At 39.8% G+C, this 27,437-nt stretch overlaps 1 protein-coding gene across 4 annotated transcripts in view; it reads left to right on the top strand.

Annotated features, from left to right (window-relative positions):
* Positions 1-10,097: 10,097 nt before the first annotated feature.
* The window catches only part of NOX4 (NADPH oxidase 4), a 113,924-nt gene continuing 96,584 nt past the window's right edge, over positions 10,098-27,437 (top strand). Inside the window, exons 1-6 of one of the 4 annotated variants that reach the window (XM_065632560.1) lie at positions 10,098-10,253; positions 10,987-11,082; positions 21,278-21,388; positions 22,401-22,485; positions 23,132-23,229; positions 25,271-25,298. In XM_065632560.1, coding sequence (XP_065488632.1) covers positions 10,197-10,253; positions 10,987-11,082; positions 21,278-21,388; positions 22,401-22,485; positions 23,132-23,229; positions 25,271-25,298 — 475 coding nt within the window. In that variant the 5' untranslated portion in view covers positions 10,098-10,196. Of the gene's footprint in view, positions 10,254-10,516; positions 10,555-10,986; positions 11,083-21,277; positions 21,389-22,400; positions 22,486-23,131; positions 23,230-25,270; positions 25,299-27,437 lie in introns of those variants that run through there. The other 3 variants (XM_065632568.1, XM_065632585.1, XM_065632578.1) reach the window with 3 other exon arrangements.

The raw sequence follows: 27,437 nt of genomic DNA on the forward strand, positions 1-27,437 counted from the left end.
GAAGGACCTACTTCCAAAAAGAGGTGAAATCTTTTACTGAGATCAGCCATTACAAACTGATCAAGTTGCTGCATGTCTGTAAATTTTAGATGGGTAGCTAAAGTCCTCAGTTTCCCACAAGAGAGCATGTCTTGGTAGAAGATGATGTATCCAGGACAGTCTAGATGACAGGTAGCTCAGCTTGCAGAGAAACCTGATGAGAATGCCTCTGTGCTTTTATTTACCAATGTGTAGTAAAACAAGGAAAGGAGAGAAATGTTGCGGATGAAAGTGAGCAGCAACCAGCTAATAAAAATAATTTTATGCTGAACTAGCTTTTTCCTATTAAAAGCATTAATACTCGTCAAATAAAATCTTAGAGATTTATGTACTTAAAAATGCCAGTACCTTAGTGTTCCAGCAATCTCCTTGTAGATGCTGGGGAATGTTATCTGATGAAAGACTCTGGCATTGAGCTGAAAAATTTATTTCCTTTGGGAAGCAATTTAATTACAGAAAAATGTTTTTCATTTTCACAGAGAATTGACTATATCCTGTTTGTTTATTTCTTTTTGTCTCTGATGTCAGTGGATTACCTTTACTGGCAGGAAAATGTAAATGCATTTCATTCCTGGCAAGCGTATTTCACCTTCCCCTCATGTCTCTTAATCAAATAGCAAAATTTGCTTTGTATTAAATTATTGAAAAATGATGCTTTTTACTGACCTTTAACCTTAACTAACCTTTACCTTTAACATCTTTATAAATCTCTCTGCTCTAAATTATTTAAAATTAATTAATAGTAAATGTTTAGTTGATACTGCAAATCATGTTTTTGGCTTCCAAAGCAGATGATGATAGCTTAAATTCCACTAAGGCTACAGGGCAATAAAAAGCACATCCAAAAAATATGCTTAAGAGTACTTGGTATATCATTCATCATTTAAATGATTTAATGTGCTCCAAATTATGTATGTGAGAGAAAAAACTTTTGCTTTTTAATAACATTCAAAGAGTGAAACTGCTTTTAGGCAACAAATTATCAACTAAGGAGGAATTACTGCAGTAATTCTAAAAGCCCAGCATAATTGAAAATAGATGTTATTCACCTATTCTAGTTTATAAAGCGTTCATAATACTTTAAACAAACAAGAAGGAATAACGATAGAAGAATTCTTACTTGGGGGGAACAAAAGCTTTTTTTTTTCCAAGTTAGTTATATCTTAATACTTTCCCTGAGATGGAAATTGGAATTACTGAACAATTAATTTTGAATATACATGAATTGAAGAAACCATGTCTTTATTCTCTACACTATTCCTTTATTTTTTTAATCAATCGAGCTAGACTTGCAGAAAGAAAAAATGGTTGAAGAAAATATGCATGAAGAACCCAAGCACTTCCTGATAGAATAAATATTTGCAAAAACTCTTGGTTCATAAAGAATGCACATTTCTATTTTCCTAGCAAGGGTCCTCATAAGAAAACAGATTATTTTTGTATGCACTCCATGTTTTTTTCATCAGCTACACATCTTGATATTCTTATTCAAGGTGCCGCATCTCTTTTATTTCTTCCATTTATTTCTTTTGTTTTTAATTTGCAATACTTTCACGTGAAAATGTAAACTTTGGTCCTCTTAAATCAATAAATAGCAAACTCTGCCCTGTAATAAACTCAGCTTTGGCACACTTGCCTTTTGGAGTAGTAAAGTGCCTCTTTTCTGGGGATATTTCTTTTCAACAACCTTTTTCATTGGTGGACCTGAGTGACTTCTTCTTATGGTTCTCTTAAATGAGAGAAATGATGGATGTGAGTTTGGTTACAACCCTTAGTTTCAATGAGGCTTAAACATAATCCACAGTGGCACTGCTCGCAGGGGGAGGCCTTTGGCAAACATATTTTGGACATGCAATACAGAAAGGTGAGTGCGGCAAATTTTTCAGAGGCACCACATAAATAAGGAAAAAGAGAATGGTGCTGTCATAAAAAACGGTCAGAGGATACTAAATTGTTGTGGAAATTGTTCACTTACTGCATAGCTGAGAGGTGTGACTGCCATCCAAGAGTATTTATTTCTGAGTTGTGGAATTGGTTGCACACAAACTCCAGACCCAGCTTTCATGATGCTCTTGGTTCAGTTTAAGTAGCCTCACCAGAAACTGTTTCATTAATTTTCAGGGGTTTGTGTAACGCTTGCGGCTCCAGAGGAAAGAAAAGCATTAACTCTAATATGTCCTTATTATACAATGAGGACACCTTCAGCTTCTCCCAGAAGACTGTCTAGTAAGAAAGCCCAAAATAGTTTCAGATAACTAAAGTCCTAACTTTCTACCTAGATACTTTGCAAAAGAATGACATGGTCTGAAAAAAAAAGTCATAGCATCAGTTACAAGCACATCTATCCACGCAAGCAAATCCTCTAGATATTCAATAACATTTAAATGTGTTATTAAACTTTAGATGCATTTAAAATGAAGGTTCTCAAGCCAGCAGCATTTTGTGTCAAGGGTCGTCAGAAAGGCTGTCTCAATAAAACTGGCTCTGCTTACTCTGAATACTGAGGGGAGAACAAGGAGAAATACCAGCCATATTTTATTCCTAGTCTAACTGACATAATTCCATGCACTTCCATGTTGCTTTACTCCTGTGCAAACCTTCGATTCAACAAAGCACTTAGATATATCCTGAAAGCTCTCACTGAGCAAAGAAATCCCTTTACTTCACTGTAAGCAGAGTCAGACTAGACCTCAGTGCTTGGTTTTTTTTCAAGTTAAATGCATGCCTAAGACCTTTACTGGATGAGAGCCTAATTGAATAAAATAGGGGATTCAAGTCTATCCCCTCCATAATGTTCACAATCTTTCTTCTCTAAACTATCTTACCTGATACTATTTACCTTGTCTTAGCACTAAATGCAACATGATCCGCAGAAAGTTCCCCATGTCGTTGGGCTTCATCAAACTGAACAGGGAGTGGGGATCCTCTGACATTGTGAGATTGGCTCTGTAAGTTGTATGAGTTGAGGAATGTGAGTTAAATTTGCAGTGCAGTTAATTGCCAAGTAAGAATGTTAAGCATTACTTCTGCAAAAATAGCTGAATTCTGGAGTAAGGCACAGTATTTGTGACAATAACAGGCACACCCTCAAGAAAGTTCAAGAGGATTTTAATTAAAAGAGAGAGAAACATTATACTAAATATTAAACTGAAAATAAATTTCTGACACCAAAAAAAATGCTACTAAAAAAGGAAGGAGTGGTGAAGTCAGGGCAGCGCCTGAATGTTGGGACTCCTGGGTGGCAGCCCCCAGTCACAGTAATGATTGCTGGAAAGTATGTTTGAACTGGAAGACATTTTCTGAAACTGGATCATTTAACAGTCTTCCACTTACTCTGGAACATATTATACAGTCCTTTTCATAAAACAATAGAGCCCTAACGTTTAACAAGTTCTCTTTTTTTCCCCACTGCTCTTACTGGAAAGCTGTTCCAGCACTTTGCTGCACCTCATCTAGTTTCCTGGCTAAATTTAATCACGAACAGGGTATAAATATTTATTCACATGCTGGTGTTCCCCTTTATTTAAAGAGTGGTAGAGTGCTTTCCCTCATTAGTGTTTACTCTTTTACTGCCAACTGTGGTTGCTTTGTCTGACTGAATCCCACACCACCATTTCTCTCCAAGCTAAGCAGACCTTGCTCTTTCACTATATTTGCATTACTCTTCAACCCCCTGGCCAGTGCTGCTGTATGGCATGGTCAACTTTTCTGCCTGAAGTTTGTACTGCTGGCCTGGTATGTTCCAGTCATTGCGTATGTGTTTTTGTGGTGGTGTTTTTTTCTGGTGCTGTCACAATGTCTCCAGCAACAGCATGTGTTGCACTTCATATTCCCTATCTGTGCAGGCAGCAAGACACATCTTGAAGGCAGCCTAAAGGCATCTTTCAGAAGGCAAACTTTTTGAGACAGAGTAATTAGGGAAGAAATATCCAAATAGCTCTTTTCTGCCTTCCCATGTGAATTTGTTTCTCAAGTGTGGAGACAGCAGTGAACTTCCATAGAAATAGACTACGTGAGTGATTTGAGCAAGGTTTACAAAGACAAATGTAACCCCAGATTAAATAAGAGTAATAAAGTTGGCCAAGGCACCTTTTTAAAGAGGATTCTGAGGTATGGCAATGTGAACAGACAAAGAATGAACTCTTCATCAGGTGGGAATTTCTAGTATCTTGGATATCTGACCAAAATTTGTTCACTTCTTATCTTGCTGTCTCTAAAGTGTTTTCCTGATTTTTCTTTTTTTTTTTTTTTCTCTTTGATCATGGATAAAAGTCAGCTTTAGTTCTCAGAGCTCCTTTGTTAACTTCATGCCCTCCTTTGCCCTTGCCTTTCCAATTTTCTTCCTGCTCCACTAACTTTGTAGTAAGAGCGCAAACAACAGTTTGGCAGAGTTACTGCAGAAGAACGTGCCAATCTCTCACATCTGCAGTCTTGAGGCTTTTAACTCTCCACTCTTCTGAGGAAAAAGTTTTCCAAGAATTGGGGAATTATGAGTGTTTACTCAATGTTGATATTTATGATGCTTGCATAAGTATGTTGTTGGATGTTGTACTGTAGAGTTTAAGAGTTTCTGTAAACTGTGCTCTGTAAACTGTAAGAGCTGTAGTTTGTACTGTAATTGTTTAAAATTTTTCAGTTAACTGGGACAGATGTATTCACGACGAGCCCCCTGGGAAACTTGGATACTGCAGGTTATTTGGCACTGACCTTTGCCTCCTGGCACCAAATCAGGATGCCCTGGCACAATGTTACCATGAGCTATGTCACTTTGGGATGCAGCTACCAGAGATGTAAAATAATGGTTTATTTCTTGTCTGAAATTGTTGCTGCACACTCTTAACCAGCTCTCCCTTTCTGCCTAAGAAGTGACTGTGCTGATATGAAGCATTTTATGCCCAGTTTTTGCTTATTTCATGGATTGTTCCAAGACTCAGTTATTAATGCTTTCGCTAAAGCTCTGGCCTCTCTTTGAAGGATATCACTTTTTTATTAAGTGCATATCACAAGGGAGTGTTATTCAGTCATAGTGTGTTAGTGTGATTGTTCAGTAACTTTTTTTCCACACCAGCTCCATTCACTAGCTTTTATTCATGGTTTGGAAGCGTTAATAATCTTCAGTGCAGTGCTATAGCTAAATTGGAAAACACAGTAACTTGACATATGAGCAGAGGAGTATCCTGTAATGTATTAAGATACTTGTACTCCTACCTACAAGATTAGTGAGCCTGTTTTTGGACTGTTGGATAAAGTGAAGGGGTTTCCTCTTTAGAAAGGAAGATTAAATACCTCCTAAAATGCCTGCAACTCTGGAAACCTTGTATTGGAAGGAAGAATTAAGAACAAAATGCACAGTCTGTTCAGTTAACCAGGAAAAGGGTACAAAGGTTATATGAAACTGAAAAGGAATTTCTGAGGGTAGATTCACTTCTGCGTAACAGCAAAATACATGATAATACCAGTGCTCCCAAAAATGGTTTTAGTCCTGTTTGGTCTAAAAATACAGTGCATCCACAAAGAAAAGAAAGCAAAGAATAATGTATTAAGGGATCATTTAGCTTGGTAGATTGTGTTTGTTTCCCTCTTCAAAAGTTTTAAAAAAAGGCTAGCAATATTTTTTTTATTTTTAATTGCTCAAGCTCAAACAGTTGATTGGCCCAATACAGAAATAATTGGTTGAGAATCTCTGGAATGCCAGTTTGGGGGAACATAATACTTCCTTTAACCTCTAAAATCAATGCAAGATATATTTTAACCCTTGTACTAGTCTCAGACGTGAATCCCACTCATAGGAAAATCAAGGAAAGGCCCATAAATTCTGTGGAAGGTGGACTGGACTTAAAACCTTTTGAAAGGTAGACAATGCTACGTGTTAATGATCCATAGATATGTGGTTCAATTCTGTAATAAGTGTTCAAGAAAATCTTACAAACAGTTGGAAAAATAAATATAACTGACATTTCTCTCAAATTGTCATGGAATGCACTCCAGCTGTATTTATTATACACATTTTCCCCGTGTGCTATGTGCTTGCATTCTTTCATGATAAACGATGTTGTCATGTGTTGGACTTGTCATGTTATCTTTCTTGTTTGAATCAAGATTGTGTAGGAGGTTATTTGAGGACAAAGTACTGTAGGATCTCCTGTCATATTCTTGAACTTGTAGCAGGGGCCAAATGGCTTGGTTTAGGAGAGACTTTCAGTGGAAGCAAAACACAGACCGCTCATTCTACCAGTGTATTCGTACCTCACTGCTCGTTTTGCTGTGCCTACAAGAACCGAGGATCAGATCTCCATCTGTTGTTGTCTGACTTTTCATTTGAAATCAGTGGCCATAAGTTTTACTTCTCTGGTAAGGTAAAGTGTGGGCCTGGGCCATGCCAAATGCTCCTAGACACTACAGCAGCAGTAAATAATGCATCACCATGAATCACTGCAGCTTCATTGAAATTAATAAACTTGGCTCTCACCCAAATCTCGAGAAGCATTTCACCCTAGGGAGGCCTCCGAGTCCATCAGGGAGCATAAAAGAAAGCAAGCTGATCTTGTGGTATGCAGCAAATGTAAAGATCCAGTTTCAAAAAGGAAAGAAAGGACACAACATGTAATGCCATAAAAGCCATATGCCATCGCACAGGATATTACTCACATGGCACAGATCTTAAGAGTGACATACATTGTGATTGCTATTTTACCCTTATATTGTGACTACAAGCTAGAGTTATAGATAAAAAGGCAAACAGCACACAGCTTAAGTTTAATGAGCAAGTTTCTAAGAAATACGAGAAGTTTGTTTGTGGGGAAACCTTTCTGTTTCTGATTTCTTCCGTGATTGCAGTTTTTTCCTGAATGTTTTGAATATTGAATTTTGCTCTGCATTTTTTCTTCCAATAGAAACAAAAAATGAACTAGCATCCCAAATCTCCTTTCTCTAGATGATCCTCCCCCTTCCTTCAATGCATGCTGTTACCGCTTGGCCAACATCCCTTTCTGATTTTCTTTGACCTCTCTCTCTTGCATTCCTGGCTGCACAGTGGCTCACTTGGAGATTGCTTCCTCTCTTGACCCCAGTGAAGGGCAGCAGTTAGGAAACTTTCTTGGGATGTGAATGCAATGGCTTCAGTTCTTTGAGAAAGGTCCAGCTCTCCCACTGTTGGGCAAATGCTCTAATCACTCAGCTATCGTGCAGCAACTCCACTTTTCCCATTCTCTGTAATGAAATTGGTGCCAATATTTCCTTTTCCTTCCATAAGCTCTGTGTTACGGGTAAATACTCCAAGAAGCAGACTAGATCAACTCCCTTAGCAATGCAGGCAGAATTTAAGGTCCTGTCTGCCTAAATCTAGATTGCGACAGAAGAGAAAACAAGGTAACCAGGTTGCTCTCCTGACTGTAAGGACACAGTGTTGTGCTCACAACATGTGTGGTCACCGCGGGAACTTGCAGGATGATCACAATATGCTGAGAGATGGAGACACCTAGGAGTGTTGGTGATTTGACTCTGGATCATTCTCTGGTATATAAGCAAAATTTAGGCACCAGAAACCTTTGAAGCTATGTATGTAACATTAACTACAACACTAAGCAAGCTGTTGTAAAGTACCTGAACAAGTTCCGGGAGAGTAGATTTGAGTGTAGCGGATGTCAATGGGAAGTAGACTTGGAAGGCGATTGTGCAGTCAGGGTGACTTTGCCGATGGAGTAGCAGCAACCTCATCAGAGAAAGTACGTGCTCAGTCCCTAAGAGGGACTGCCTGCCTTGACAGTGATCTGTCCAGCTGGTAGGATGAAGCACAAAGATTGTCATAATTGGAGGATGGATGTTCAGGAAGCAAAGAAGAGATGAGCTGGTGCTCAAATGATGTTTGAGAGTCATGTTATAACTGTTCTAATTATGCAGGTTATAACTAGCACCTACGGCCATTTCTGAGTGCTCTTACCAAGCAGTTTAAAACACACATTCACATACATATGGGATAATTTAAAACAGAGAAGGAAGACTGAAAAATTCCAGAGACCCCTGGGAAAACACAATTTAGTTGCCTGCAAACTCAGCCTTTTCTGCGGAGGAAGGATGCAATTGTATGAGTGCGGCACTGGTCTCTGCCAGCCTCTTCTTAGGATATTGATTCAAAACCCTCGCTAGTTTACAGGGAGAAAGAAAAAGGGAATGTTTTCTACAAAAACACACTCCTTGCTCTGTACCTAGATATGATGTAGGATCCGATGTCGACTGGAGCATGAGTCACGCACTCCACATGCATTATGGCGCTTGGTAAGTGGGCAGGGAAGAACAGTCGCTAGTGTGTGAGTCATCAGCTTCATGGGAGTGGGCAGCCAAATCCTGCATAAGCTGATTTTTCAGAGACATTTCTAAGGGTATTTTGAAGTACAGCATATGGCATGGGCAAATTATTTTGGTTTTGTTTGTGCTTGCTGCGGCTCCAGCTTTGGCCGAGGCCCCATATTATTAGGCATGACATACCCTACAAGTTTTATTTTCTGTCATTCCAGCTTTGACATTCTTGTCTAGAGAAGTTTCATCATCTGGTTCTCTGTAAGCGGCTTCCATTTCTCTTTACATTCCAACAGAAATGAGGAAATGAACGGAAACTGCAAACAAGATGAATAAACTATACTATTCCTTCTGCTGTTAGAGCTGCTTTGGCACCAAACTATGGTTCTGGAGAGTTTTAAATTCAAAATATGTATTTTTCCTTTCACTAGTTCTCCTTTTAGTGTCATTTGATGATATAAAATAGCTGCAAACTTCTGTCTTGCTGTTCCAAAACTTCACCTGGCACCTCATATAGCTGCTGAAATCTTGCCACTTTCTGAGACAGGGCTCCTGCCACAGCAAAAATACCCACACTGAGCTTCACAGGAGCCACGCCCTACTCATACTCTTTACATTTAGGGCCACATAATGGGTCATACACTCCCCCCATCTCTATATGGAACTGGAGAAAGATGGTAATTAGCTTCTACCTAATTTTCTCTGAACCCTTGGTATGTGGCTCATGAAGAACACAAAAAAATGGCAACTTTCTGAGTTGTAAGAGAAAGACATCCAGGTCAAGCTGGATTGGATGAGACTTCTTGGCACTGCACCTTGGACTTGGCATCTCCTGGAAAATCAGCCTTGCTCTGCTGCCAGCTGTCATTGCCGCTATCTCAAGGCACAGGCGTGTGCACCACAATGCCTGGTTTAGAGTGGAAGCTCCCCTGGTGACTCACGAGGGGGTTATATTTAAAAGCTGCTAGCAACAAGGGGTTTTAAGCTTTTTCTTAATATAAAAATCAGTATCTGGTGAAACTCTGCCGCCCCAAAAACTAAAAAAACAACACAACCCCAACCCAAATATGAAGACCGCCACAAAAAGTGGAGACGCTCTGGATGTGGAGGTGCCCATAGCACCTTTATCATGGCTGCAGTATCGTTACATACCCACTGTGCCTGCATCCTTGGTTGCTTTGTGCCGGGCACAGGACCCTGCCTCTTCCAGTGCCCCCCATGGCCACCTGATGGAGAAGGACCAAACTCCTAATGGCACAATCTCACCCTTCCTGGCTTCCGAGGACCTCACGTACAGGCCAACAGTAGTTTCTTGGACAGCCTCTTTGTTTTCCCCCCGAATTGCACTACACTTGCACACACGCCTGCTCCCCCGCTCCCTCCTGCTTTTTGTATCACATTTCAAAGCGGTGGGGAGAGGGGAGGTTGGCGCGGGGGGAACCCCACGGGCGGGTTTCTCCCAAGGGGAAAAGCGCTTTTCAAGGTGGGGGGATGCGAAGAGCCGGCCACATCGCTCCGCGACAGAGGCGCTGGCGACTCAAAGCCCCTTCGGGGGTGGCCCCTGCCGAACCCCCCCTGCTGCTCCGGCCGGCTCGGCTGTGGGTCCCGGGGGAGCCTCCGGGGCAGCGCGGCCGGCGGCAGACAAAGGGGCAGCGCCTGGTGGCCGCGGCGGAGCCCGGGGGGTGGCTGGAACCGGGGGGGGCGGGTGGCTGGAACTCGGCGCTACGGGGCCGGAAGACAGGGCGGGGGGTGAGGGGTGGGGAGAGGGGAGGACCGGCGCAGCCCAGCTGAAAAGGAGGGCTCGCCCGGCCGTCTCCCCCCCCACAACCCCCCCGAGTCCTGCCCCGCAGGCGTCCCGCACCATGGCTCCGTCCTGGAGGAGCTGGCTGGCCAATGAGGGGAGCAAACACCTCTTTCTGGTAGGGGGGTCCTGCGGGGGAGGCTTGGGAGGTGGCTGTAGGGGTGCTGATAGGCGGCCGGGGCCGGCCCGGGTGGCGGCTGGCTCGGGGGGGGACACACACACCGAGGAGCCCCGGAGGTCGGGGCGGTTCGCACGGTGCAGGAGGTGCTCGGCGTGCTCGGCGCAGGGCGCCGCTGGGGATGTCGGTGCACGGGTGGCGGGATGTGCCCCGATGTCCGCCGTGCCGGTGTGCGGTACACGCGTGTGCCACGGCCCGGGGACAGTGCGGGTCGGCGTCCCGCTGGGGCTCGGCGCACCTGGTACGTGTGTCCGCTCTCTGTTAGACCCTCTCTGGGAAAGTTTGGGGGAGAAGATGCATCTTCTTGGAGGTCAAGTTCTTCCTGCCTTTGTCTCTTTGTTGCTAGTTTCGATTCTCTGAGTCTTTAACTGCGATATCTGACTAAAGATTTGGAGGAGCGTTTTGTATGTGGCAGGTTTTGCCAGCTCTCAGTAGTCTAAAGTCACAAAAGTAAAGTTTCGTGAGGTTCAATGAAAGTGAAAACTGCTCACATAGGAGTTATTCCTTTTACTATTGTAAAGTATTTTATGCTGAATGCTTGAAGTTTGTTTTCCCATGCCATTTCCATATGTTTATGAAACTACAGGCATACAGGTTTTATGAATGAAGTTAACACTGAAAAATTTGCACGTGTAACTTTCACTTCCAATCTCTTGTTTCTGTTTCATTTTAGGTTTTCTGGCTCTCCCTCAATGTATGGTTCTTCTGGAAAACCTTCCTGCTCTATTATCAAGGGCCGCAGTATTATTATTTGCATCAGATGTTAGGGGTGAGTGACCCGGACATTACTTTTTGCCCTGGGAATTGGGATGCTGGGAGATGGGAAAAGGATAGAATGCAATTGCTAATCTGGGATGACACAAACTGCCTGTTAACTCTGCAAAGTGGGGAAAGATCAAGTAGGAAATTACTGAGATACTGGTGACAGTTATTTAGGAGTAGAAAGTGAACAGTGTTGAGAAGAAAAAGAGCCGGTGAAGTGTGAGACAGCGGTCCTTCCCGCTCCTCTCCCCACTCTGGGTGTTCCCGGCTGCAGACAGACTCACAAAAACACAAACATGCTCAACAGGTGACAGGAGCCTAAGTGTTTGTCATCAAAATGTTAGCCAAGTTCATGGGCTCTCAATGGCAAATCCTTTCTAATCCAGTTATTGTGATACATATTTGCTGAAGGAATTATTTTGGCATGCCTTAGTTCTTTTCAGTCTTTGTCATCCTCACAGATCCCGTGTTCTGTGTAAATCCTTGTGGCCTATGTATTTTTGGTTTTGTTTTCTGACAACGAATTCTTGGAATCTGAATGTTTTAATGAAGATTTTACTATTTTGATTTAACAAGGGTAACATCCACCATCACCAGAAGAATCCAAAAAAATGGTCTGCGCAAGTGCGATACGGGTCTGTCTTGTGAAGTTATCCACAGCTACACGATTGCAGTTGTTTGAAATGACTTCTAGCCAAAGGTATAGATTAAGGGTTAACAGTTTTCTGGAAAACACTCTAGGGCTGGTCAAAATTTGAGAATCCAGGAAAAAGTTAATGAATAACATGATGCTTTGTCATACTCTGAAATAGTTTTCAACGGAAAGCTGACATGGGACTAAAGCACAGGTGATGCACATCCTAACCTGCTGTAGAGCCTTGGGGTTTTATCTTTGTTAGATCCAGGATATATTTTTTCATATGGTTAGTATCATTGCCTTAACTAGCCAGTTCCATAAGCTTTTGTGAACTTGCTTGAAAGTAAGTTGACCTGATATTCTTTTCTCTTTTTTTTTTCTTCTTATGGCTGATTCAGATGCATTCAAGAAGCGAATCTTAGAAAAGGTAGTGCAAAAAGGAGGCAATGAAAATACTTAGATCCTTCATGATGATGACTTTCATGACAGAAAAAGCATAAAAACATGTTTAATTTTACCGTAATCTTTAATGGCTTTGCAGCCCAGTGCATCCATTTGAAAGTTGTGCTTGTTCCTAGCAGAACAAGTGGGTTTTTCATAAAGCAAATGTTCTTGGGTCAACATGTTGGGCCAGACTGTCAGCTGGTATCAATCAGCAAAGTTCCTCTCAATTCAGAAGACATATCTGCCTTGTACCAGCTCATCGTCTGGTCTTGCTTTGGTTTTCTTATACTTCAAAATGAAAGGCACATACAAAGTAATATAATGTGTGTTCAGAACCTGTGAGATAATTCAAGCAACGGATTCCTTGTCTTGGTCAGGAGATGAGAACCAGGAGGCCATGTGTTTGAGTTTGTCTAACTGTGTCTGCAACTATGGGAAAAATACCAAAGGAGTTTAGAGATTTTCTAAAATGAGGAGGAAAGTGAAGAGATAAGTCCAAAAGATACTTTTGGTCAAAGCTCTGAAACTAATTTAAAAATTTTGAGAGCATTAAAGACTGTAAAACATTCTTCCACAGTTTGTCTAAATATCATCCTTAGATGCCAAAGTTAGCTTTCTCCCTTCTGTTCAGTATATTTGTGTACGTGTGTAAATCATACAGATTGTTTTGCAAGGGTTGGGAAAACGGAAACCAGTTTTAGTCTCTTGAGGAAACAGGGAGTAAGCACATCCATAGTACTGCTGCTGTTACCTTCCATGGGGATTTTTGCTCCTCTCCTTTTTCTACTTTGTTTTGTGTAGCCACTGGCCACCTCATGGCCCATCTCCATGACGAGTCTCCTCTCTGTTCCATACATGGGTACCTCTGTGTGCCATTTCTTGATGTTGGAAAATTTTGAGGTTTAGATGAGAAGTCCTCATTGACTTTTATTTTGTCTTAACAGAAAGAACTTTTTAACGTCTGCTTTCACGAAAATCAATTCCCTTTTCCAGCCAGTTGTCAATAATAGCAAAAAGGAGTAGCATTTTTTGAATGAAAAAAAAATTCTCTTGTTTTTCAGTGACATCTCCTAAGGAGTTTTGTTCTCTCTCTGTATGCTACAATAGCCTCAAATCTCCTTAAAAACTTTTGCACTTGCAGCACTGAAAGATTTACCACAGGTAATTTTTGTTGTTTACCAAGTAACAGGACGGAAGGCAAGAAGAGTTGCTATAGGAAATCAGATTGTGATATGAAACAAAATCTTTGACTGGATATGCTAAATATATTCAGCTCTGCCACGCTTTCTTGCCATGTCTCTTCTTTCTGATGTGAAGGAGAAGGAATGAGGTTAGTTTTTCCTTCAGTGGTCACTGCAGTGGTTCACTTTCCTTAAGCCTTCTATGGAAGAAGGAGGCTCAGTTTTATTCTTTGCTGATTTCATCCTCCAGGACCTTGAACAAGATACTTAGCACAGGATTTTAAAATTATTTAAGTATCTAACTCTCACTCAGTCTTTCAATAACGATCTTTCTGATCCTTAATTCTATAAAAATTCTGTAAAAAAGCACTGAGCATGATGATGTCCTGGAAGTGCAAAGAGTCAAAGGCACTGATGAGCTGGGAGGAGGTTAATCACCCTATTTTGTGCTACAAAATTTAGTGGATAAATTTATGTTGTGTAAAATGTCACTGCTTTGCTCAGTTTGAGTCCTGTTGATGAGACCACGAACTCTTCACTGTGGAATCTCCATCCCTGGAGATTTTCAAAAACTAATTGGGTAAAGTCCTGAGCAAACATAGTCTGAGTTTGGTGTTGAACCTGCTTAGGGCAGAACGTTGGAATAGAGACAACCCAAGGTCCCTTCCAAAGAGAATAATTCTCTGATTATATGATTCCTGTGGTGTAAGTTCAACCAGAACCTAGTGGATGTAAACCCCTTTCTTTTTTTTTTTTTTTGCTTTTGCCTTGCTGAACCGTCCTTTTAGATACGTAATTGCTTGTAACACTGCAGATCATAATCTTGGCACATGAATACATTCATTCCCACTGGTTCAAGAACATGATCCAGATAAACAGTCTTCATTTTTCATAATTTAATAAATGTTAACTTGTGGCCTTATATTACTTAAAGAAGAGAAGCCTGGGAAACATCCAACAGGCACAGATTTCTTGTAAAAGAGTGTGACAAAGAGAAAAGGATTATTTTCATCTTCATAATAGATACTACAAGATGTAGTAGGCATGAATTACAGAAAGGAAGATTCATAAATTACTTGGCATGACTCCAAAACCTTCACTGTTGGAGTTTTCATGTCTGCTCAGTCAGATAAATTGTCCAATAGATTAATTTCTTTGCAGACTTCAAGATTCCTCCCTTGATATTAGCTTGGCTGTGTTTTTTTCCAACAAGTTTGCTTGCATCTCACCAACAAATTCAGTCCTAAAATCAGTACTGACCTTATTGTAGAACTCTGATATTGCTTTGAACAGCATTAAATGAAATACTTGTTTCTTGTTGCTTGAGTTCCCCATGAACAGAAAGAACATTGGGCTCAATTCGTTGTCACATAAAAGGCCTCTCTTTCCCTATTCCCTCTCTAGTCCCTGCTCAAATAGCTCTAATGTAGTCAAATGGATGTTAATGTAAGAGATAAGCTTCTGGGTTTCACACCAAAGTGGAGAAGATGGATTCTCAGAAGAGTGTCTATGGGAAAAGATTGAATAACTGAAAATGGGACTGCAAAGGAAAAGTGCTGCCTTACTTTTTTTAATCTATACTGTACTGCCTCCCTTGCAGTACTGTGCATCACATTTATGTAATCTTTATTCACTGCTTGAAAAATATTCCAGATGTTCCAGTAACTTACATATCTCTCCTTGTTAGTTTATCGTAATGATAGCCATTTTACTAATTCAAGCCAAATTCTACTTTCATTGATCCTTAGGTAACTGCGCTGTAGCCTGTGTCCCCCACACATCTAAGCACTGGAGCTGTGTATCTTGGCCCTTTATTTTCCTTAATGGAGTATGTTTTTGCTGTTTAATTGTCTTGTAACCAGGCTATTTGGGATTTGCTCTTTAAGGTATTACATGCAACAATAATAAGATTTATGTTGCTATGGAAGCTATACATATAGATGTATCTGCAGGATTCCCTAATGAAGACTGAGGGTGTTAATCCACAAGACTTTATTTTGATAGTCCCCTTGAATTAGCAAGTAAATCTCTTCTTGTATTCTCTATGCCTCATTCTTGATTTTTCTTTTGCCAAAACATTTTTTTCCTTCAACCCTTTGTCCTTCCTGGGCAGCCCACAGTTCAGCATCATTGCTGAGATTGTTCTCAGTTATGAGACATTGAGGAACTTGGGTTTTGCGCCATGTAGCTCTTTTGTTCCTTTTTTTTTTTTGTCTTCTTTCAAATGGCAGTAATCCTGTGAAGGACATCTATTTTATTAACTTTTATGGGAGAACTTCCACCTTTTCAGAACTTCCTGTGAAACTGTCAAAAGTGGAGGTTCAATTAGTAGAGGTACATATCAAATGATAAACTGAAATTTTTACTGTTGTATCATGTAGACTTGTATTAAAAATGGTCTTGTCATCATTGCTCCTCATTATAAGATGATTATGGCATAATACTCTGTGTCTAACAGAACTGAATTATGGCCAGAATATTTCTTTGGTTGATTATTCGTTATATTATGTATTATTGCAGGGTTCCCATGGTAGTCCAACAGTGGCAGGTATTAAAATAAAAATAGCACCATTACACTCTAGAAGACCAGTTTTACAGACCATATTACCTACCGTGTTGTGATAAGGGGAAATAATTCAACATAAAGGAAGCCCTTAGTAGCAGACATTGCATCACTTCTGTGGGACTGTGATTCAAATACGGAAATAAATAAATTCCTGCTATGGCCATGAGTTGCAGTGTGTTGTGAATCTCTTGGGGAGAGTTGGGTACCATTAATTCCTTGATTAATGACCAACCTTGTGGAGTTTAAATCACACTGCATTTTGTAGGTTCAACTGTTCAAGCTCTAATTGTTAATGAATATAAGATTCTGTCATGCTTTGATGTTGCTACAGAAGAAGGATGAGTCTGGAACACTCAAATCTGGAAGATAACTTGAGATCTCCTCCAGTCTGTGTGTGTTATCATTCTGCCCGGCACAAAAAGGAACTCGTAACTTATCAACAATGACAAAAGTATTTTTTACCATTGTATTTCTTGAGATCAGGATTATAACAGCTTAAATTAACTGATGTATAAATGAATGAAGATGAACATTTGATCTGAAATATTGTAAGTGAATATACTTTGTTTGGAGATTATCAGAGAAATTGGGAGCTAATACTGAATTTCAGATTAAGATAGTTGCTCTCTTCAGCTTGCATGACTCAGTCAACCAGGAGGAGTACATCAAACACAAAGGGACCGCATATAAAATAATAACACATAACCTAAGTATATGGACAGACAGACACTTCTTTTTTTTCTTTCTTAAGACAATGATAATCTTAGGAAGAAAAAAGGATTATATTTATCTCATTTCTTAGCTAGTTAATAAGGTTATGTATTCCCTTCTTGAACCAGCAAGTTGCCTTGGAGCAAAAATCATCTTTTATTCTACTATTGTTTAAAAACCCAACAATACACTGTGTTAATTTGTTACTATGCCACCCAGGCAATGCAAAGGAAGTCAAGAAGGAGACCACTTGGAAACCATTTGGAAGGGATTAGTTTCATGGAGATATTTTTAGCCTTTAGATATATGTTATCTTTCTGGGTCGTGAATGAATTGTGATTCTAAGCATTGCTAAATGTATTACTTTACCATTGTTTTCAAATTGGTCAGGGGCTTGTTGCAGCAAACATTGCCCAACTTTATTTATTCAGAATAAAACCTTAACTGAACCATTGGTGGAACTGTTTGAATCACACTTTTCTAGAAGTGTACTGCATATTTGGAGAAGTCATTTCTTCCTCCTTTTTTTTTTTTTCTCCTTTGTACACATGCTGGAAGCATTGCATTAGAATTAACGTAAGAGCATTCTTCCATAGTAATTGCATTATGAGTGAATATCTGCTGTTTGTTAAATAGTGGCATGGAAAAATACAATACAAGGTTAGTTGGGTAGCTTTTTCTACTCGTCATAGCTGACTCATATTTTTTATACCAGTTAAATTGTTTGTCATTTTACTTATTTCTCAGAATAAATTATTTCATTTATTTAGCATGATACAGTGTAGAATTAACTTTATTCTAGACTATTCCAAAATAAACTGCTTTATTGAAGTTTTGCAAAAAGAATAATTGTGCCTGATAGAGGAACTTCTGGATAACTGGTATCATGCCTGATTTATGTTTTAAACTCAAACACCACATAAATTCTTGAGAAACTAATGTTGTATCACATAGAATCATAGAATCATAGAATAGTTTGGTTTTGAAGGGACCTTCAAAGCTCACCCAGTGCCCCCCCTGCCATGAGCAGGGACATCTTTACCAGCTCAGGTTGCTCAGAGCCCCGTCCAGCCTGGCCTGGGATGTCTCCAGGGATGGGGCATCCACCACCTCTCTGGGCAACCTGGGCCAGGGTTTCACCACCCTCACTGTAAAAAAATTTCTTCCTCATGTCCAGCCTGAATCTCCCCTTCTTTAGTTTAAAACCATTACCCCTACTTTTATCATAAAGTAAAGTCTGCCCCCATCTTTCTTATAGGCCCATGTAATAGAAATTATTACAGTTCTCAAATTGCTTTACTTACTAGTTGTATTGCAAATTTTTTTCAGCTTTAGGCAATTAGTCAAGAGCTACAAAAATTGTTCTGTTTACTTCTGGGTTTTGTGGAATGTTAGTTCTACATAATTGTGTTTTTCAAATCACACTCGTTTAATCACTGAGATACTGTAGCACATCAGCAAGCTTTAATAAAAATAAAAAATAAACACATAAAAATATGTGTTTAATGACCATGTTTTTGAAGTTCTTGCTTTTATGAGGTGTATAGCTCATTTTTAATTTCCCTTTAGCAGAATAATAATTAATGAAAAGAGACACAATCTTGTATATGCAAACAACACATTATAGAGACATTTTACTTGCCATTAAGTCCAATCATTTCAAGGGTATTGCCATTTAATCTGATAGTCCAAAAATATTTTACGATGTTCTGAAGTCCCTTTAAGCTACTGTGGACAAGCATAGAGAAATATTTAGTGTGGTTGTTCACGTCCTTTTTTTTATCCTACCTCGAAGTGGAAAGTGTCATCAGCGTTCGGGAAAATCTGAGTTGCTGAGGTTGTGGTCATTGTAGCTGGTGCTCAGTCGTAGAACTTGCACTTGGGCTCTGAACCAACATGTAGGAGGAGATGATCTAAAGTCTGAAGCACATGACTTGTGAGGGAGAAGTAGCAAGAATAATCTCTCATTTTGCATGTGAACAGAGTGTGAAACAGCAGAAGAAATAGAAGCAAGGGAGGTTTTATGTAAGGAAAAAAAGGCCTAAGAGTGCATTGGAAGAAGTAGTGGGTGAGGTCTGGAGAGTGGGAAAGAACTAGCTGATGTGGTTTGTTCTAGTCTCATTTCCTATAATTCATAGAATCATTTTGGTTGGAAGAGACCCTCAGGATTGTCAAGTCCAACCACAACCTAACCTAACTCTAGTACTAATCCACGTCCCTAAGAGCCTCATCTATGTGTCTTTTAAACCACTCCAGAAACGGTGACTCCACCACTGCCCTGGGCAGCCTGTTCCAATGCCTGACAACCCTTTCTGTGAAGAAATTTTTCCTAATATCCAATATAAACCTCCCTTGGTGCAGCTTGAGGCCATTTCCTCTTGTCCTATCACTTGCTACTTGGGAGAAGAGACCAACCCCCTCCATGCTCCAACCTCCTTTCAGGCAGTTGCAGACAGCGATCAGCTCTCCCCTCAGCTCCTGTTCTCCAGGCTGAACAGCCCCAGTTTCTTCAGCCACTCCTCATTCGGTAGATTAGAGGTACCTCTGTTGAAAGTGTCCGACTCAGCGTAACTTCTGTGAGATCTGCTCCCGGGACATTTGCCAGGGATCCCTCATTTACATGGCAGAGGACAAAGCAGAGCACATTTTGTGGAGTGATGGCTCCCACTCCTCATGAGCAGCTTTGGAGAGAAGGTGCCTTATGATGCTTTGTTCTGTGGAAGCTGGGAATGTCTGGTGAGGAGGTCCCTAGTACTCAGATCTGACTATATAACGAAAAGTAGCCAGCAGAGAGGCAGGATTTAGGTGGAGAGCTTGATGCTTCAGGTAGATTGAACATCTTTACCCTCTGGAGAAGTCATTTCTTCCTCCTTTTTTTTTTTTTTTCTCCTTTGTACACATGCTGGAAGCATTGCATTAGAATTAACATAAGAGCATTCTTCCACAGTAATTGCATTATGAATGAATATCTGCTGTTTGTTAAATAGTGGCATGGAAAAATAAAATACAAGGTTAGTTGGGTAGCTTTTTCTACTCGTCATAGCTGACTCATATTTTTTATACCAGTTAAATTGTTTGTCATTTTACTTATTTCTCAGAATAAATTATTTCATTTATTTAACATGATACAGTGTAGAACTAACTTTATTCTAGACTATTCCAAAATAAACTGCTTTATTGAAGTTTTGCCTATGGGTTTGTGCCCAGAGGTACCACAGAGAAGGTGGGGTACGTAGGTGTTACTGACTATGGGAGTGGGGAGTTCTGACGTTTTGCGGTACTGAGGAGCTCCTGTCGTGTCATTGTGCTTGTGATCTTACTAGACACACTGAAGTCCAGTTATTTTGTTTATTTTTCCTAGTTTATATATTTGTCCATTTCTGTGACACATAAGTTTGTAAAAAAAACAACTAATACCAATTACAAGGTTTGAAATTACAAGGCTTTTCTGATAATTTTTGTAAAAAAATATTTTTCCAAATAAATTATCTTTGTTTCTCTCCAATTTTGTTTCTTCTTCTTGATAAGAAAGATATGAAAACAGTAAATGTTTCACTGATAAGATTTTTTTGACTGAGAAATAACAAATGTTATTTTTTAACAGAAATTTCATTTTTAAAAATAATAAATCTGTAGTAATTCTTATTGAATAATTTGTACCTGTTCAAGTCATTCACATACCTCTGCAGTACTTGAGTTATCTTAGAATAGTTTTTTATTAATTTCTTCAGGAGCTGAAAAACTTGGGGTTTAAAGAACATTGTAAGAAAAATCCTCCCAGAAATCTGTTGACAGTCTAAAAGTATCTTTTATATAAGTGAGTAAAATGGTAATTCAACCTAATAACTGGGAGAACAATGGCATTTTGTGAACTTTTTAAAAAATCATAAATGAATTAGAGAATATAATAAGATTAAAAAATACAGGGTTATGACATTAATGTGTGCTTTGTTCATTTATTTGACAAGTGTTTTTGTTCTAATTATGTAAGTTCCAAATATACCAGCGAAAGCATTAGTGAAATTAGATTTCATTATGATTCTCAGCTATTGAGTAGTTAAAATGAAGAAAACCTACTTTCTTTAGGTCCAAATATGGCACTGCATAGTGTGAATGGATAGGAAGTTCTGTGACAATTTCGTAATAGTCCTTGAAACAATATTATCGTTGCAGTTTAATTGAATCAATAATTTTTTACATATGTTTCTGGCTTGTTTACTAGAAAATCATTACACTTTACTTAAGTGGCTGTCTAGTATCTTCATATTATTTATCTCTCTTATTTAATTATGTCCGTTGAAGCTTTCAGGTAATTTCTCAGTGGACGCTTATTGTTGTCTGAGATACGTTTTGTTTCATGTGGCTTTGAGCACTGATGAAGATATTGGTTCAGTAGAAAGTTGTTGTTTGCTGACATTGTTGCGGACAAAAATAATTTTTCATAATTTTTTGATGCAAAGGTAAGAGCTGTTTCCATCAGAACAGGACAGCACGCTGTGTGTACAATACATGTGGAAAATCATGAAACTCTATTGTTCTGATGAGTTAAGAGAGCGTGGGAACCGTTCAGGTTCACAGCAAAGAAATGGAGGTTGAATACTGACACCTGAGCCATTAGAGCATCCTTTCTCCTTGTAATCTAACTCTTGCTGTATTTGTTCAGCTAGGATTGTGTGTTAGCAGAGCTTCAGCATCTGTCCTCAATCTCAACTGCTGCCTGGTCCTTCTACCAATGTGCCGTGTTCTCTTGGCCTTCCTGCGAGGATCTCAGAAGGTAAGTACTGTCCTCAGAGTGCAGCAGTTGAGATGAAGAGGGCCCTGGTCTCTCTTCAGTCTAAAATCAATAGGAGAAAACATCTTAAATCCCTGTTTATTATACATTATGTGCCTGCATTATGCAAGTATTGGACATTCAGCCTAAATTTCATGACCCCTGTGAAGAAAATGCCTTGGCTGGCATTGTCTAGTTTGATTGGACCTGTTGGGAGGAAGGTTTCTTCGATGCATTTTTGAAGGACAGGGACTTGCTGTGTAACTGTAACCAGATAAAATCTCCTCTTTCTTTCCCAACTCGAATATAAAATACGTCTGTGTTCTCTCTACTGCTTCCTGGTAGAATTCAACAAAGCAAAAAGAACTTCATCTCTGCATGGCCAGCACTGTCCTACTGGAGATGACAGAACTTTAAATACCCAACCTGATATATTTGTTATATCGGGTTTATCAGAAAAAGAAATTCTGGCAAAGCTTAGAGGGTTTGTTTTCTGTAGCAGTATTCAGTAAACAGTAGCTTAGCTTGTTTGTGATTCACCAGTTGCTTTAACAGAAATATAAGTAATGCTTTTGTGGAACATCTGTGTTTTCTAGATGGTTGCAAATTGAACCTATGAGTTCTGTTCATCACGTGACAGTACCTATAAGATCTGATCCCTGTGTGTGCATATATGTATGCAAATATATATAGATCTCTTTCCCACTGGTCCTGCTCACTAGTCAGTGATTCCTACAACAATTAGTGCTGGAATTCCTAAATTTTAAAGCCAGAGTGGCACTACTTTATGCTCTCTTGACATCTATCTAATACAGATCCAACTGTAATTTCTTCCTTAACACCTTAAAATTGGCTTGCTGACATAATCCTGTAGTTTTTAAATTTGGGTACTGTGCTTGCAAGGATGTTAAACCTAGTAAAAGCTGAAATTGCTATTAATTCATCCCAGTTGCTCTTAGTATTTTTCTTCTGTGCTTTGTTTTGGAAGAGATTGCTTGAATTCTTCTCTTATTAGGTTGCCAGCAAGAAAACCAGAAGGCTGTTAGATAAAAGCAAAACTTTCCATGTGACGTGCGGTGTTACAATATGTGTCTTTTCAGGTGAGATCTTACCGTGCTGAGCAGCAGCTTGTTTGGGAAACCCATTAAAGCAGTATTTTGTGGTTTTTCTCATGCAGTACATTTGGGGGTAGTCTTGCTCTGTGATTCCCTGCCTCAAATTGTGAATGCTTTCTCAGATGTGTGTGGGTTTTGGTTTATTTTTCATTTAAACATGTGCTTACGTTCTAATGTTTAGCCTTTCCTTAAAATTCCAGTTTCTTAAAGGACAGATATATGAGATCAGTTCAAAATCTGCCATTGTAAGTGACCTTTGATTTGATTGTGCCTGAGGAATTTGAGCGCAGAAGTGGGATGCTACAGGGTTATCTGCAGGAGAGGGAGAAGTTGAGGCAAATACCCAGTTCACTGAAGAAGAAACGTTCTTTGATGGACACCTTTGAATGTTGTCTCCCAGCTGAAGCATCGCAGTGTGGAAATGATTGCTGTAGTGTTGAAAGAAACTTAAAATGCATACTGCCTTTTGCCATGAATATCTATATCCTGATTTACTCTAGAAAAATAGCTTCCTAGTCCCTGGTGCATCTCATGCAGGTGATGTGATTAGAGCTTGACATTTGGGTAGCCACTTTACTTTAGAGGAACATCTACCTCTTTGTGGGTCTCAGCTTTACTCTGTTCTTTTCAGTCTTACATGTTGCTGCTCATCTGGTGAACGCTCTTAATTTTTCTGAGAACTTCAATGAAGACTTTCTGGCATTAAATGCAGCGAACTATCGCGGTGAGGTGAGCCAGCTGTGCTTGTATATTTTACTTTTTTAATAAAGTTTAAATATATGATTATTTATGTATTCAATTCCATTTTGTGATCCATCCGATGATCTATACAGTGCTGCTGATTTTGCGCCTTGAAAACTCACCATCTTGTGGATTTTTCTCTGGACAAAGCACATATCAAGCACTTTGTTTAAGCCAGCAGGATTCAGACATTTTTGATTATGAGGTGGAGAATGCTGTTGTCGAGTCCTTTCACCTTGCACCCTGTTCTGCTTCTCTATATCATGCTTAAACTTTTAGTCAGCCTTGAACTGGTCAGGCACTTGGACTAGATGGTCATTGTATGTTCCTTCCAACTGAAATAATCTATTCTGTTCTTCTGCTTCTCTCTGTTCCTTGGGTAGGCCTGGTTGAGATACCGCTGCTGCTGTTTAGAGAAAACACATTCTGCATTTGCAATGTTTAGAATATAGTACTACGTGACATGTACTGGGGATTTGAGAATAGTGAGATTCGAGCCTGATTTTTGGTTTTTTAAACTGCAGTGGGAACTTCAGTACATAAGCTAAGAGTGGAATTAGTTGTCTGCATGAATTGGGCTGGGAGCTGATTTCAACTTAGGAAATACTTTGTTTACATGACTTTTCTGACCGTGGGGCAGGTCTCCTGAAGTCATACCACAGTCCTAGTCCCTCCTCCAGGTGCTTCCTTGTGCATTTGGCGCTGGAGAGATGTTTGCAGATTGTAGGAGTAAGACCAGAGTCCAGGACTCTTTTGGGCTACAGTCAAGTTCTCTCTTGTTTATACTCATTCTAGTCTCAAGTCTGCATTTCTTTTCTACCAGCTTCATTAGGAAATATTTAGAATGACCCTGTCCCAGCTGTATCCTTTCCTGGAAAAAGAGAGCCTGACTCAGTGCAGGCTCATAAGGACCAACAACCAAGGTCTTCCACTCCCTGGGTGAATGATCTAATCACAGAGCTATTCTGTGGCAGCCAGACATGCCAATACCAACTACTGCGCAGAGGTTCTGGGTTGAGCTGAGTTCATGGGTCTGCATGTGTAAGGAGTGGGCTAATAGGTGTAACCTCATCAGCCCCGTTAGCAGGAGCTTGCTTCAGGTGAGAACGTGCCAGGGTGTGCATGGCAGCCTGTACTAAGCAGACTTGGGAATTTTGCAGTAGAAAATGGAGATAACAGAAAGTTTTTTTGTAATTCTAGGATCATAACCTTCCAGATTTTAGGTACGTCAGTAGTGCTTGAACCTTCGTGCTTGAATTCCACTTAGACTTGTTTTTTAGACACAATGGGCAGTCTGGATGCTACTGTCATCTTCTGTCCATGGGTGCGCACGTTTCGATGCAGACAAGATCACGGAAAGGGACACCTGATTTTTCCTGAACTGTATGAAAACTGCTCACCTCCTCTCACTGCATTTTACTGCAAGTTTAAAAAAAAAATGTTTTGCTCTGCAATGACAAGAAGACCTCACAAGGCATAGGGCTCAGGGGAGGTGAGGCAGTTTCCTGTGAGATTGAAATATCCCCTCTTCCTTTCACATGTGGTGAAGGACACAGGAACATCTGGCCTTGTATTGTCAGCTCCTTTCTGTTCAGTCCTGCTTCACTGGAGTTCACTGCAAATCTCTTGGTGATGTAACTGGCAGTAAAATGCTCACTGCTGGTCTTTGATTTAAATTCAAAATCTCTCTCTCTTCTGCTCCTCTCTGTCCTCTCAAAGGTATGAGGTAACTGAGTCAGACATTCAAAAAATAATTATTTGTAAAATTATCTGTATCCTAATTTTTCATAGCAGATCAGAACTATCTTCACTGGGAGAACGCAAAGGCTAAAGGTTTAGTTTATGTTGAATTGCAGTCACTGTAAACTGCTACCAAATACCAAAACCATTCCTGCATGCAGATTTAGAGACTGCCCATGCCATCGAGCACATCAGCTTTATGAGCTACTTATTATTATTACATTATTCATATCAATACAAAATCACATATCTTGACTTTTTTTTTTTTTTTGGCTTCTCTGTTTTTCAGGACCCAAGAAAACTTCTTTTTGCTACTGGTAAGTCTGTTGCAAAACTGAATGAGAAACCTTGCTTCTTCTCATCATCACTCTCCAGACAAGACATTTTGATCCTTTGTTTGCATGCTGCATTTGTTGTATCTCAGCTAGGTCGAGTTGTGTTATTTGTGTTAATATAACCTGGGTTTGCTTATCCAATAGTCAGGAGGGAGGAGTTACATAAGTCCTGTAGTAGGATAAGCAGCATCTTCAAAGCTGTTGTACAGATGAGTCAGTGGAAAATCATCAGTTTCAAACAGAGCTTCTGCATAATATTAAAATCAAATTCCTAAATGATCCAATTTCTAGAAAAAAAAGCTGTCTTCTTGCTTCAGCTAGTTTATTTAAAGGTTGGTTTGACTTCAGAGCCATCTAAACTGTTACACAGGAATCGGGCTTCAGCACTCATAAAGAATAAATAAGCAAAGACATTTTTGGCGCAGGGATTTAGAAGGGAGCAATGTTTGGATATGGAGGGCTAGGCACAAGCCTGAGCTATAGTGCCTCACAGGCAGGTAAAGGTCCTTTCTGAGGTCATCTCTCTTTCACTTTTGCAAAAATCCCACGTCGGTAACATTTAGGACAAGGTCCAAAGGAATTGGTCTGGACAGCAATAAATGGGGTTCTAGACCTGCCAATCCCAACACATTTACTAGAATTGGTAACCTGTGGGAAAGGACTTTCCAAAAACCCTCAGCAAAGTTTAGGTCAGTTGAGAAGTGAGAAAGTGACATGTTAGAAGTTGAGGTAGAAGGTAACTGTTAACTGGAAATGGGTTGGGTGCTGGTGTTGTTAGTGAATCAGTGGTAGAGGCTTGAAAGAAGGTAACTCGCAAAGGAGGAAATTAAAGACAGGGAGGGAGAATCAGAACAAGGAGCTAGTATATTTAATATTTTGGATAAAAGAGAAGGATTTGGGAAGAATGAGCATAGAGGCCCCATCAAATATTGTCCCAGCTTCTGGGGACACCTTGAGACCTCTCTGGTTGAGCAGAGGATGTGCAAGGTGGAAGTCCTTTTAGCCTCCAACAGCCAGGAAAAGATTGCATTTTCAAAAGTTTGAGCACATTGTTGCAAAAAGCAGTGATTCTAAGTCATCTTAAATTTAAAGTTACTCAGATCACTCCCCATCCTTACAAGTGGTAATTAACATTTTTTATTTGTGCCGTGGGAATGTCTAGACATGGACCAAGATTTTGCTCCACTGGGAGATGTACAAATATGCAAAAAAATGGTCTGTTCCCAAACATTCCAAAACTAGACTTACTGGCTGATTTTTTTAACATAATGAAGAGAAGGAATCAGGAGTTAGAAGGATTTACAGTGTGATGGCTTTTCAGATCAGTCCAGGAAAGAACCTCCTTGCTTAAGGGTGTGAGGCTAGCTCTGGGATGAGCAAGTATTCAAGATTACAGCTAGTGGAGGAAAACGCGCTGATGGATTGAGGGAAGGTTGTGAGTGATTTCATGTTTGCAGTTTGATGGAGAAGAGAATTGAAGAATTGGGTGTAAATGGTGACCTGTGACTTGAGTGACAGTGTAGGAAGCTGGATCAAGTGTTGTAGTGCAATTGGGTTGGAAGTATTTGTGTCAGAGGGGAGACTGATTGCACACTACCTATCGTGTTAGATTAAGAAAGAAGAAATGAAGGAGGAGGCAATGGAAAGCATGCAGATTTTTTATTGCAACTGCTTTTAATTGTAACCCTGACATGAAGGAGTGAAATTATGTTTCTTATGCAGTCCGTGACAAAACTTCCATTGGTTGCAGGACCAGGATTTTCCTACAGTTTGTAAAACTGAGGAGTGATTTGGGATGTACCAGATTTTGGGTATCAGGCTTTTCAACAAGTGGATATTGAGAATTTTATAAAAAGATAAGATTTGAAATTCTCTATCGCTGAAGAGTCCAAAATCACAATTATTTAAAAAGTTAGCTTGTTCTTATCATTAGAAAGTGATCCTGTTAAATATCTGAACCATTAAAATCTGTGGTTTGGCCATTTACATCCATGAAAGCTGGTTGAGATGCTTATATTCTGACACTGAACCAACACTTATTTAGCTTTGTCCTTGGTGACTGGCTTTGTTTAAACCCAAACACGTGGCTTTTAGAGTGACTAGAGACTATACTTAAAAACT

The sequence above is a fragment of the Caloenas nicobarica genome, chromosome 1 (genome assembly GCF_036013445.1).
Source record: "Caloenas nicobarica isolate bCalNic1 chromosome 1, bCalNic1.hap1, whole genome shotgun sequence".
Lineage (NCBI taxonomy): Eukaryota > Metazoa > Chordata > Aves > Columbiformes > Columbidae > Caloenas > Caloenas nicobarica.